General features: G+C 44.4%; 1 protein-coding gene across 2 annotated transcripts in view; it reads right to left on the bottom strand.

Moving 5' to 3' along the window:
* The window catches only part of LOC106589925 (poly(ADP-ribose) glycohydrolase), a 109239-nt gene that overhangs the window by 44779 nt on the left and 50992 nt on the right, over nt 1-13468 (bottom strand). For both annotated transcript variants that reach the window (XM_014180372.3, XM_014180373.3), the window contains 3 exons: nt 3737-3816; nt 3562-3622; nt 3319-3394 (listed from right to left, as the gene is read on the bottom strand). In XM_014180372.3, coding sequence (XP_014035847.1) covers nt 3319-3394; nt 3562-3622; nt 3737-3816 — 217 coding nt within the window. The remainder of the gene's footprint in view (nt 1-3318; nt 3395-3561; nt 3623-3736; nt 3817-13468) is intronic.

Genomic DNA, 13468 nt, shown 5'->3' with positions numbered 1-13468 from the left:
GTTTCATTATTTATTTCAGGCTAAATTGATTTTATTGATGTATTATATTAAGTTAAAATAAAAAAAGTGTTCATTCAGTATTGTTGTAATTGTCATTATTACAAATAAGTTTAAAAAAAATATATAAGAAATTGGCCAATTAATCTGTATCGGCTTTTTTGGTCCTCCAATAATCGGTATCGGCGTTGAAAAATCATAATCGGTCGACCTCTAGAACAGAGTAATGGACAGCGGAGCAGAACAGAGTAATGGACAGCAGAACAGAGTAATGGACAGCGGAGCAGAACAGAGTAATGGACAGCAGAGCAGAGTAATGGACAGCAGAGCAGAGTAATGGCCAGCAGAACAGAACAGAGTAATGGACAGCAGAACAGAACAGAGTAATGGACAGCAGAACAGAACAGAGTAATGGACAGCAGAACAGAACAGAGTAATGGACAGCAGAACAGAACAGAGTAATGGACAGCAGAACAGAACAGAGTAATGGACAGCAGAGCAGAACAGAGTAATGGACAGCAGAACAGAGTAATGGACAGCGGAGCAGAACAGAGTAATGGACAGCAGAGCAGAACAGAGTAATGGACAGCAGAGCAGAACAGAGTAATGGACAGCAGAGCAGAACAGAGTAATGGACAGCAGAGCAGAGTAATGGAACAGCGGAGCAGAGCAGAGTAATGGACAGCAGAACAGAGTAATGGACAGCAGAGCAGAACAGAGTAATGGACAGCGGAGCAGAACAGAGTAATGGACAGCAGAACAGAGTAATAGACAGCAGAACAGAGTAATGGACAGCGGAGCAGAACAGAGTAATGGACAGCAGAACAGAGTAATGGACAGCGGAGCAGAACAGAGTAATGGACAGCAGAACAGAGTAATGGACAGCAGAGCAGAACAGAGTAATGGACAGCAGAGCAGAACAGAGTAATGGACAGCAGAACAGAGTAATGGACAGCGGAGCAGAACAGAGTAATGGACAGCAGAACAGAGTAATGGACAGCAGAGCAGAACAGAGTAATGGACAGCAGAACAGAGTAATGGACAGCGGAGCAGAACAGAGTAATGGACAGCGGAGCAGAACAGAGTAATGGACAGCGGAGCAGAACAGAGTAATGGACAGCGGAGCAGAACAGAGTAATGGACAGCAGAACAGAGTAATGGACAGCAGAACAGAGTAATGGACAGCAGAGCAGAACAGAGTAATGGACAGCAGAGCAGAACAGAGTAATGGACAGCAGAGCAGAACAGAGTAATGGACAGCAGAACAGAGTAATGGACAGCGGAGCAGAACAGAGTAATGGACAGCAGAACAGAGTAATGGACAGCAGAGCAGAACAGAGTAATGGACAGCAGAGCAGAACAGAGTAATGGACAGCAGAACAGAGTAATGGACAGCAGAGCAGAACAGAGTAATGGACAGCGGAGCAGAACAGAGTAATGGACAGCGGAGCAGAACAGAGTAATGGACAGCGGAGCAGAACAGAGTAATGGACAGCGGGGGGGGGCCAGTCAGCCAGTTGGGTGGGGGGGGGGGCCCAGTCAGCCAGTTGGGTGGTGGGGGGGGGGCCCAGTCAGTCAGTTGGGTGGTGGGGGGGCCCCAGTCAGTCAGTTGGGTGGTGGGGGGGGGGGCCCAGTCAGTCAGTTGGGTGGTGGGGGGGCCCAGTCAGACAGTTGGGTGGTGGGGGGGCCCAGTCAGACAGTTGGGTAAGGGGGGGGGGGGGCCCAGTCAGTCAGTTGGGTGGTGGGGGGGGGGGGTGGGGCCCAGTCAGACAGTTGGGTGGTGGGGGGGGCCAGTCAGTCAGTTGGGTGGTGGGGGGGGGCCGAGTCAGACAGTTGGGTGGTGGGGGGGGCCGAGTCAGACAGTTGGGTGGTGGGGGGGGCCGAGTCAGACAGTTGGGTGGTGGGGGGGCCCAGTCAGACAGTTGGGTGGTGGGGGGGGCCCAGTCAGTCAGTTGGGTGGTGGTGGGGGGGCCCAGTCAGTCAGTTGGGTGGGGGGGGGGGCCCAGTCAGTCAGTTGGGTGGGGGGGGGGGCCCAGTCAGTCAGTTGGGTGGTGGGGGGGGACAGTCAGCCAGTTGGGTGGTGGGGGGGGAGGGCCCCAGTCAGACAGTTGGGTTGGGGCCCAGTCAGTCAGTTGGGTGGTGGGGGGGGGGCGCCCAGTCAGACAGTTGGGTGGTGGTGGGGGGCCAGTCAGACAGTGTGGGTGGGGGGGGGGGGGGGCCCAGTCAGTCAGTTGGTTGGTGGTGGGGGGGCCCAGTCAGTCAGTTGGGTGGTGGTAGGGGGCCCAGTCAGTCAGTTGGGTGGTGGTGGGGGGCCCAGTCAGTCAGGTGGGTGGTGGGGGGGCCCAGTCAGTCAGGTGGGTGGTGGGGGGCCCAGTCAGTCAGTTGGGTGGTGGGGAGGGGGGCCCAGTTAGTCAGTTGGGTGGTGGGGGGGGGGGGGGCCCAGTTAGTCAGTTGGGTGGTGGGGGTGGGGCCCAGTCAGTCAGTTGGGTGGTGGGGGGGGCCCAGTCAGTCAGTTGGGTGGTGGGGGGGGGCCCAGTCAGTCAGTTGGGTGGTGGGGGGGGGCCCAGTCAGTCAGTTGCGTGGTGGGAGGGGCCCCAGGATGCAGCACACACAGTCTGCTGTCTTTCTTTGACAGGCTGTCAGAGAGCCCCTCCTCACCAGAGAGCCCCTTCACTCTGATGGCAGGGAGCCCAGGCCCTAGCTGAATCTGATCATGTCACCCATCAGCTGTCAGCCCTTGGCAACCACAGCCTCCACAGGCAAACTAAAAGGTGAAAGGGACTAGGGAGAGTGGGCCGGCCTGACAGGGAGAGAGTAGAACGGACTGGGTAGAGAGCAGAGGGAGTGCAGGGCCTCGACCCCAGTGCCGCGCTCCCAAAAGGACCTGTTCAGTAGCAGTAAGCATTCTGAGTTAAAGCTAGGAGTACGTGTGCGAGGTCGACTCTGTGATTGACAATCACAGTATATAAAAAGAGAAGGGAAAGGCAGGGAGCCCCTCTAGGCTGGATGTGTGGCTTAGAATATAGAATGAAGAACCCTGGAATGTACAATAAGACTCCTTCTCCACCGAGATGCTTCTAGAATACTAAATCATGCTCTCTCGGCACAACACGGGCGCATGTAAAATAGCTCCTTATTCCATATTTCATCCACTACTTCTGACCAGAGGCCTATGGGCCTTTGTAAACAAAACAACAACAACAACAAAAATATATAAATATAAATAATTAGTGCACTAAATAGGGAATAGGGTGCCATTTGGGACACAGCCCGTACATTTAGTCATATAGAGTTGTATGTCAACTCTTCCGTATATCTTACCTGCAGCATGCCGTGCCCGTCGTCTTCTATGGTTCCTGCACATGTTATGTGAAGCTTGGTGAGCTGATTCTGAGAGCTGGAACATAGAAAAAAAACGAATGGCCTTTTTTTAGCTCGATCAACATTCTGTAAACAATTTTTCCCCCTTGTTCCTATTTGAATAAAATCCATACAATTACTGGATAAAATAAAAATAAATACATTTAATAAAAATCGACAGTAATTCCACATGAAGTTCATTACTTTTTCCAATTTGGAGGACGATCCAAGCATTTTCTTGTGAATGTTACAAGTCCAGTAGGTTCTGAAACATAAAACAAACCAAAAAAAAGTTAACTCAATCATCAATGCTTTTTGGTTTGAAACCAATATAAAATAATTGCCATAACAATAATTTGATAATACAAAAAAAACTTACTTTGCTCAATTACACTTCTAAAATAGCACAAAAGTGTTTTAAGTTTCTCCCTCTTCTTTGGGGAAGAGCCCTCAAACAGCCTGAAAGGAAGTAAGAGTTCATGTTAAGTCTCAAAGAGTCTTTCAAAGGCTACAGAACAGCTTAAATACATTTAAAATCAAGTTTAAGATTAGTATTGTTTCTAACAGTGTAATTAACAGTAGGGATGCATTATATGTTGGTGAACATATCGGAATCGGACGATATTAGCTAAAAATGGCAACATCGGTATCGGCCCAATGTCTAGATGAACACCGATGTGAAAAACCGATGTCAAAGCTGCCGTACATACCTATATAACGTAGGTACATGACGTAATGACGCCACGTAAAATGTTGCTCTACACCTGCAACGCAGCATTCCTAACCTAGCCCAAAATGTCTGCTGTGTGGATCGAGCAGTCAACAAGTCCAGCAGTCATTTGAACAAGTAAGAAAATTTCAGCAAGACAACTCAAAAGGCGAAATCCATTAACGCCAAGATAATGGAATTCATTGCCCATGACAATCAACCGTTGCCTGTAGTGGGTGATGTTGGCTTTCGCCGACTGGTCGAGCACCGGTACACACTAACGTTACCAAGTGCGCTATTGTTCAGATGTTGCCCTACCGGAGTTACACAGTAATAGCGTCACTGCTATTAGCTTCACCACATACTATGGAACGCCGTTTGGGTCTTTGCGTTGTTAAGATTCTGGGTTAAACTTAGAACTGTTATACTCAGCAGTAGAGTATCTGAGCAGCGATAGAGACTGGTTTTTACATCAGAAGTTAATAGTTATCTGTTGGAGCCAGATGGCTTTGGAATGTGTTGGGTGGATGGGAGGAAGTCACAGGATTGCTATAGGGGATATGGGTGGAGATCTTTGGGTTAGCATCAAGGGGGTTGAGGTTAGGTCATATCCCCTTAAGGGAGAAACAATGGTTTAATACCCCATCACTTCCTCTTCCTGTCAGACCATAAAAGATGTAAGGATTGGAGAGGAGTGCCTAAATTGGAGTGTATATAAAACTTGTTGAAACATGTTTTGTCTGAATGCAGCTGTTTTAACCCTCTGGGCAGAATAAACTTGGTTAAGCTTTCATAAATGTTAGTTGAGTGTTTTACTCTGAGAATTAGAACCTAACAGCGTGTCAAAAAAAGCTGCACATCAAATAACACAATCACTATTTGACGCATTATATAAGCTTCAATAAGCGTCAAATAACACCTTTCTATTATAGAATGTTGTGTATTCTGAATTTGCATGTGCAAGCCAAGCGCCACCACTACTATCCGTAGCACTGTCAAAGCGGTACAAAAAAAGTCTGCAAACAAGCAAAACACCAGGCCACGAACGATGTGTTTACAATACCGCGTTGGTAATAAAGCATTATTTGTTCGACCGCAACTTCTGGGGTAGCTAGCTAGTTAGCTTAGTTTGGTAACCTAGCTAGCACCAATACAACCAGCCTGAAAACAATAACCAGTAGAAACTGGAGTCATTTTCACTATTCTTAGCAATGATTTAGGAATCCTTGTGAGTAAGTATTAGCTAGGTAGCCACTTGTTGTTCGCCTATCGAAATTGAACTTCAGTTCATGAAAATAGATAGCTGGCCAGCTACTTAACCCTGTTGCCCAAAGCTAACGTTATAAGCAGCCAGCTAGTTCCATCTGGCTAGTGAGTCTCGACTGGACCTGGTTATGTGTTGTGAAGCTAGCCACAATAAGGATTAGGCACAATAGTGGAATTTACCTTCAAAATAAAACTACCTCTTTGAAATATGATGCTGAAGGTTACCAATTGGTGGAATCATGCCATATTTAGACTAGATAATGTTAAACAAGGTTGGAATGTGAAGCAATGAAATACTCAGTGACACCCACAGAACACAACTGTGAAAAGTTTACGCAAATATTCGCATTGTAGCTCTTATCACGGGACTGTGACTGTTTGAAATCACCTCCCCAGTCAGCCTATTGTGTGCATTGACATTCATATTGCATTGTACAGCTTTACGTAAGGATTGGAGATCAATGAAAAGGGGTATCAGTCTACTCAATACCCAAGCTATCCCCCCCCCCCCCCCCCCAACGTCCTCCTCAGAGTTATCAGACTCCAAAACATCCACACAGTATTGTTTTTCCTCGGGAATAGTGTTCAATACACATAGGTTGACAATAAATGTGGCTCAATTCAGTCCCGCAATAAGAGCCACAATGCTAATGTTCTAGGTGTCACTGAGTAGACTGATACCCCATGTCCATAGGTAAAGCTGTACAGTGGAATAAGTATTCCCACAATGCAATTCTAAAGTATAAATACATCCAGTGTGATTTCAACAGATTTTTGTCAAATTAACAAATGATTGTTTTTGTTGATTTTATATAACATTACAACCTCGTTTAGCATAATCTACTCAATTATAGCATAATTCGACTACTTGTATTCATTTGCATTACTGTCAATGACATACTTTTATTTTAAAAGCTAACCGCAAAGTCCACTATTGTGGCTAATCCTTATTTTGGCTAGCTTCACAGATGGGTCCGACCACCATTAATCAAATAAGAACTGTCTTATAAATTAGGGTTATTTTACATGATGGCACCTAGCTAGATAGTTAGCTAGCTAACTATAGCTACTGAAACAATGTCGTTTTGCTATGTTTTGGGGGAAGAACATTGTTTGCATCCATGAGCTAGCAATTTTTTTTATGACCGGCACTGTGGGTGCACAAGACAACTTTACCAGCATCATAGCATAGGTATTGATGAATCGTTGTGACATATGCAATACAAGTGATAGTGTAATAACTATGTAAAAAATGTATGACCTCATTAAATTATGTGACGTGTGGTCATATTCAGGTCCTGATTGGTCAACAAGAGTGTTTGACACATCAAATAGTGTGCATCTTTTTTGACACGTAAAGACCCAAATGGCGTTTCATAGAAATCCTGGTTGAGAATGAAACAACTGAACAATGAAACAGCACAGCAAGTAAGTGAAAGAAATATATATATATATTTAATTGTGTTTTACTGGTAATGGGAACATACGTAAATGCCAACAAAATAACTTTTTGGTCTGTGTGGTGTGTGTAACCTTTATTTAACTAGGCAAGTCAGTTAAGATCAAATTCTTATTTACAATGACGGCCTAGGAACAGTGGGTTAACTGCCTTGTTCAGGGGCAGAATGACAGATTTTTACCTTGTCAGCTCAGGGATTCAATCTTGCAACCTTTCGGTTACTAGTCCAACGCTCTAACCACTAGGCCACCTGCCGCCCCATGATTTAAGTCAAATCTGTAACTAGGCCTCTTAGGAACATTCCATGTTGTCTTGGTAAGCAACTCCAGTGTATATTTGGCCTTGTGTTTTAGGTTATTGTCCTGCTGAAAGGTGAATTTGTCTCCCACAGTGTCTGTAGGAAAGCAGACTGAACCAGGTTATCCTCAAGGATTTTGCCTGTGCTTAGCTATATTATGTTTCTTTTTATCCTAAAAAAAGTCCTTGTCATAACATGATGTCATCACCACCATGCTTACAAATATAAAGAGTGGTACTCAATGATTAGTTGTGTTGGATTTGCCCCAAACATAACACTTTGTATTCAGGACATAAAGTTAATTTCTTTGCCACATGTTTTGCAGTATTACTTTAGTACATTGTTGCAAACAGGAATATTTTTTATTCTGTACAGGCTTCTGTCTTTTCACTCTGTAATTTATGTTAGTATTGTGGAGTAACTACAATGTTCTTGATCCTTCAGTTTTCCCCTGTTACAGCCATTAAACTCAAACTGCTTTAAAGTTACTATTGGCCTCATAATGAAATCCCTGAGTGGTTTCCTTCCTCTCCGGCAACTGAGTTATGAAGAACGCCTGTATCTTTGTAGTGACTGGGAGTATTGATACACCATCTAAAGTGTAATTCATAACTTCACCATGCTCAAAGGGATATTCAATGGCAGATATATATTTATTTTACCCATCTACCAATAGGTGCCTTTCTTTACAAGGCATTAGAAAACCTCCTTGGTCTTTGGTTAAAACTGTGTTTGAAATTCACTGCTTGACTGAGGGACCTTACAGATAATTGTGTGTTGGGTACAGATATTTTTACTCCTGAATTTATTTAATCTTGCTGTAAACAAAGGGGTTGAATACTTATTGACTCAAAGACATTTTAGCTTGTGTGTTTTTGCACGAGCTGTGTCTCAATCCACAGCATCCTCCTATGTCGCTCTTCCACATCTACAGTGGAAAGTGGTCGAGCTACAACAATGTTTTTTTTAAGACCATGAATACTTATTGACTCAATACATTTAATCTAAAAAAAAAAAAAAAGTAACATTTCTGGACATTTCTAAAAACATAATTCCTCTTTTGACATTATGGGATATTGTGTATAGGCCAGTGACACAAAATCAGTTCTGGGCAATACTGAATCAAATTAATGAAATAAGTTGAAAGATGTTATTTTTTTTTTTGACTGAACGAGTCAAAACAAAAAGAACAGTCAGTAAAAAGAGCCGAACTTTCCTGTCGCTAGTTTCTCCTCTGATCTCCCTGGCGTGTGTTGCCACGGCAACTGCTCATTCTAAGTTTCTGAGCTAGGACATGATCTCTTCTGAGTTTAACATGGTGAAATTTTAACTTCTAAATTGATAGTGCAGTTTGTTTCGGGGATTTTACAACTAGCTAGCTACTTCACATGCAGGTATGGACTTTGTTATTGAGTGTAGCTATGTTTTCCAGCCTGTCCAGAGAGAATAAATTGCATTCTGGGTTTCGTAGTCGACCTGAGCTCCAACTGATTTCTATAACAATTTTGCTTCCTACCTTAGTATAATGTTGAAATGCAACAACAAAAAAATGAAAATCACAACATGGTATTCTCACATATTAGCGTTATTTAACAATGTAAGTCAAAGGAATGTGTGGTTTTGAGTGAATTATTATTTTGGGCTCTCGAATGGCGCAGCGGTCTAAGGCACTGCATCTCAGTGTAAGAGGGGTCACTACAGTCCCTGGCTCGAATCCAGGCTGTATCACATCCAGCCGTGATTGGGAGTCCCATAGGGCAGCGCACAATTGGCCCAGCGTCGCCTGGGTTAGGATTTGGCCGGGTTAGGCCGTCATTGTAAATAAGAATTTGTTCTTAACTGACTTGCCTAGTTAAATAAAGGTTAAAAATATTTTCAAAAAATAAAAATCGTCTTGAAAATCTATGGCAAGAAAATGGTTGTCTATAAAAAATAGTAATGTGAAAATATTGTACAATCCCAGTGTGCAAAACTCTTAGAGACTTACCCAGAAAGACTCACATCTGTAATCACTGCCAAAGGTGACTCAAATATTTATTGACTAAGGGGTGTGAACACTTAAGTAAATGAGATTTCATTTTGAATACATTAAATTTAAAAAACATGTTTTCACTTTGTCAATATGGGGAATTCTGTGTAGATGGGTAAGAAAAAATATATTTAATCCATTTTGAATTCAGGCTGTAACAACAAAATGTGGAATAAGTCAAGGGGTATAAATACTTTCTGAAAGCATTGTAGATGGACGGATAGATTCTAAACAAATATGTCCATACCACCTACTGGCTGATTTGGTGATCTGGAGTGCAGGTCATTGTTTTAAAAGCGTTATGAAAAGTGATAGTGTTATCCCCCATCTCCAGTGATGAGAACCATGTAGCTAGGATGTAATCCTATACCACTTCCTGATTTCACAGACGGACCACTTAGAAGTTAAATCATTGGAAAATGTTTTTTAATTTACCCACTGATAGAACATAGGATTTCACCAAATTGACAGGAGTTTCATGATATATTTGATTTCTGGGGGTGGATTATCCCTGTAAGTAAGTAGTCTAATTATGTATTGACTCCACTACAATATTTCAGAACATCAAAGGACAGTTGATGGTGGAACCAGGTGGATGACGATGGAAAAAGCCACTGGGTGTTTGAGTCCACACATCCCAGTCCTTCTGGGCAGGCAGTAAATAACTACTACCCTCTAGTGAAATACCTTTGTCTGTAGGGGTCCCTTAAGAACAACTGCTAATTATTTGATTTCATTACTAAAATGAGAAGGATTGGAAGAGACGACACACAGTGTCACCAGTACTGAAGAGAGAGACATGGCGAGAGAGAGAGACAGGGAGAGAGAGACCGAGAGAGAGACGGGGAGAGAAGGAAAGAGAGAGGAGGTAAGAGAGAGAAGAAAGAAAGAAGGAAGAGAGAGAAGAAAGAGAGAAGGAAGAGAGAGAGAGAGAGACTGAGCACAGGCCTCAAACTTTGTCCATCCATGTGAGTTCAGTCAAGCTTGAACTTTTGATATGAATTAGAATCATCCCTCGCTCAGCTTCCCTTTCAGTCACTGCAGCCGGGCCAGGCCGGTTATGTAGAAAGCAGTGGAGGCTCCTCAGAAGGGAGGGGAGAACCATCCTCAGTGAATTTCATGAAAATAAGTCATACATTTTTAGATAAAATGATACTAAATATAATCACGTCACCAAATAACTGATTAAAACACTATTTTGTAAGATATTACTGCACTGTTGGAGCTAGAAACCAAAGCATTTCGCAACACCAGCAATAAAATCTGTTAAACATGTGTATGTGACAAATCAAATTTGATTTGAGAAGGTCTACAGTAGCCTCAACAGCACTCTGTAGGGTAGCACCATGGTGTAGCCGGAGGACAGCTAGCTACCGTCTTCCTCTGGGTACATTGACGTCAAAAGAAAACCTAGGAGGCTCATGGTTCTCAACCCCTTCCATAGACTTACACAGTAATTATGACAACTGACAGAGGACGTCCTCCAACCTATCAGAGCTCTTGCAGCATGAACTGACATGTTGTCCACCCAATCAAAGGATCAGAGAATGTTTACTTTCTTCCAAAATGAAGGAGATGCGAGAGAGAGATTGTATTTTTTCCCTCACTTTCAGTTTCACTTACTTAGCTAGCAGACGGAGCTATCTAGTTTAGCCTACTGAAACACCTTGCTCAATCAGTGGGATGCTATGTTAGCTAGTTTAGCCTACTAAAACACCTTGCTCAATCTGTGGGATGCTATGTTAGCTAGTTTAGCCTACTGGGGCCCGCCGGTGTAACTGCTTACTAACTGTACATTATAACGTTACTACATGATTGTAGCGGGTTTACTAACCGTTAGTAATATTAGCTATGTTGACTAGGACGTTACTTTAGCTAATATGGAGACAACGATGAAGGCTGTCTGTGTGTAGTGGTTTGGCTTGGAAAGTCGTTTTTTTCTCTCCACCTGGTCAAATACAGCTGATGTGTTATGCATTGAAGTCCACAAGCGAAGGGAAGAGAAGGAATACAACGTGGCTGCTATGAGAGTGAACTCCGTTTACATGTGATCAGCGGTGTATTCATTCCAACGATTCTGTTGTAGAACGTATCTTAAACGGAAGCAAAGGGAACAAAAACGGGGATAAACATTCCTGAATTTGTCCAACAGAAACTCTCGTTTGCCCTATATCACCCTATATCAGCTCGATGCACTGCCTGTGCAAGGCGGTATTGAATGTCACTGTCTGTCACCTCAAATTTGTCAGGCGACCTGTGTGCACCTACGTTGTAAACTTTCATTCATAGGCTAGGTTGAAGCAATCTCATGATGGGTACAGGGAAAATTATAGTAGTAGCCTAAACCTATCACTGTTACATTGAACTGGGTGAATGGAATATGAATGACAGTCATCCAATATGCTGTAAAGGAAATAAGGTCATGCTAAATGGAGAAAAAAAATATATATGTTTTGTCCTCCCTCATCTTAAAATGGCACTGACTGCCACTGGTAGAAAGTGCTTCTTACATCGTTTCAACAATGGCAGTTTGCCCCAGGCCTCAGTCCCATCACAAAGTCACACTCATGTGTCCCTCTACTCCACAGCACTTACACAAAAAGGAAACGAATAGAAAAGAATGAGGGAAAAAAACTAAAACAGAAAAGAAAAAAAACACGGGCTCCCTTTCCACCTCCCAGCAACCCCAGGGCTACATTATTAACAAGGCCCCATGTCCCTTTCCACCTCCCAGCAACCCCAGGGCTACATTATTAACAAGGCCCCATGTCCCTTTCCACCTCCCAGCAACCCCAGGGCTACATTAACAAGGCCCCATGTCCCTTTCCACCTCCCAGCAACCCCAGGGCTACATTAACAAGGCCCCATGTCCCTTTCCACCTCCCAGCAACCCCAGGGCTACATTAACAAGGCCCCATGTCCCTTTCCACCTCCCAGCAACCCCAGGGCTACATTAACAAGGCCCCATGTCCCTTTCCACCTCCCAGCAACCCCAGGGCTACATTAACAAGGCCCCATGTCCCTTTCCACCTCCCAGCAACCCCAGGGCTACATTAACAAGGCCCCATGTCCCTTTCCACCTCCCAGCAACCCCAGGGCTACATTAACAAGGCCCAATGTCCCTTTCCACCTCCCAGCAACCCCAGGGCTACATTATTAACAAGGCCCCATGTCCCTTTCCACCTCCCAGCAACCCCAGGGCTACATTATTAACAAGGCCCCATGTCCCTTTCCACCTCCCAGCAACCCCAGGGCTACATTAACAAGGCCCCATGTCCCTTTCCACCTCCCAGCAACCCCAGGGCTACATTAACAAGGCCCCATGTCCCTTTCCACCTCCCAGCAACCCCAGGGCTACATTAACAAGGCCCCATGTCCCTTTCCACCTCCCAGCAACCCCAGGGCTACATTAACAAGGCCCCATGTCCCTTTCCACCTCCCAGCAACCCCAGGGCTACATTAACAAGGCCCCATGTCCCTTTTAAAAAACCTCCCAGCAACCCCAGGGCTACATTAACAAGGCCCCATGTCCCTTTTAAAAAACCTCCCAGCAACCCCAGGGCTACATTAACAAGGCCCCATGTCCCTTTTAAAAAACCTCCCAGCAACCCCAGGGCTACATTAACAAGGCCCCATGTCCCTTTTAAAAAACCTCCCAGCAACCCCAGGGCTACATTAACAAGGCCCCATGTCCCTTTCCACCTCCCAGCAACCCCAGGGCTACATTAACAAGGCCCCATGTCCCTTTTAAAAAACCTCCCAGCAACCCCAGGGCTACATTAACAAGGCCCCATGTCCCTTTTAAAAAAGGAGCAGAGATGTCAGGAAGCTATTAATCTCATCCAGCCTTACTACAAAAGCTGTCTGCCTATAGGAGGTGCACTAGTGAGGCTATTTGAACTGAATGTCTAACCCAGCATTAAGGCCATCACCATCTCGCTACCAACGGCCAAATCTACTAAACTCCTGTACGTCCTCCTGCTTTGCCCTTCGACGGCATGCCATTTCAATCAGAGAGAGAGAGAGAGAGAGAGAGAGAGAGAGGAATTTCAATCAAAGAGAGAGAGAGAGAAATTTCATGAGAGCAAAAGGAATGACAAGGCTTAATGACACAAGGCTGGATGCACTGAGAGGCTGAGAGCCCCTCCAGGCCCAGAGAAACTCATTAATTTAAGTCCATTCCTCATTTTTCTTTTCTGTCATTGTAGCCTAGTAGAAACAATCTTGAGTCATGTTATTTAGCCCACAGGGCTCTCACAGGGCAGCTAGCCAGCCAATGGTTGGTAAGAGCAGGTAAGAGCAGGCTTTTAGTAATAGAATTCCAATATGGTATTTTGGGAATGGTGAAAT

Source organism: Salmo salar, chromosome 28, assembly GCF_965601325.2.
Source record: "Salmo salar chromosome 28, fSalSal1, whole genome shotgun sequence".
Lineage (NCBI taxonomy): Eukaryota > Metazoa > Chordata > Actinopteri > Salmoniformes > Salmonidae > Salmo > Salmo salar.
Note: the sequence above shows the minus strand (reverse complement) of the source record. Positions and strands in the feature narration are given on the sequence as shown.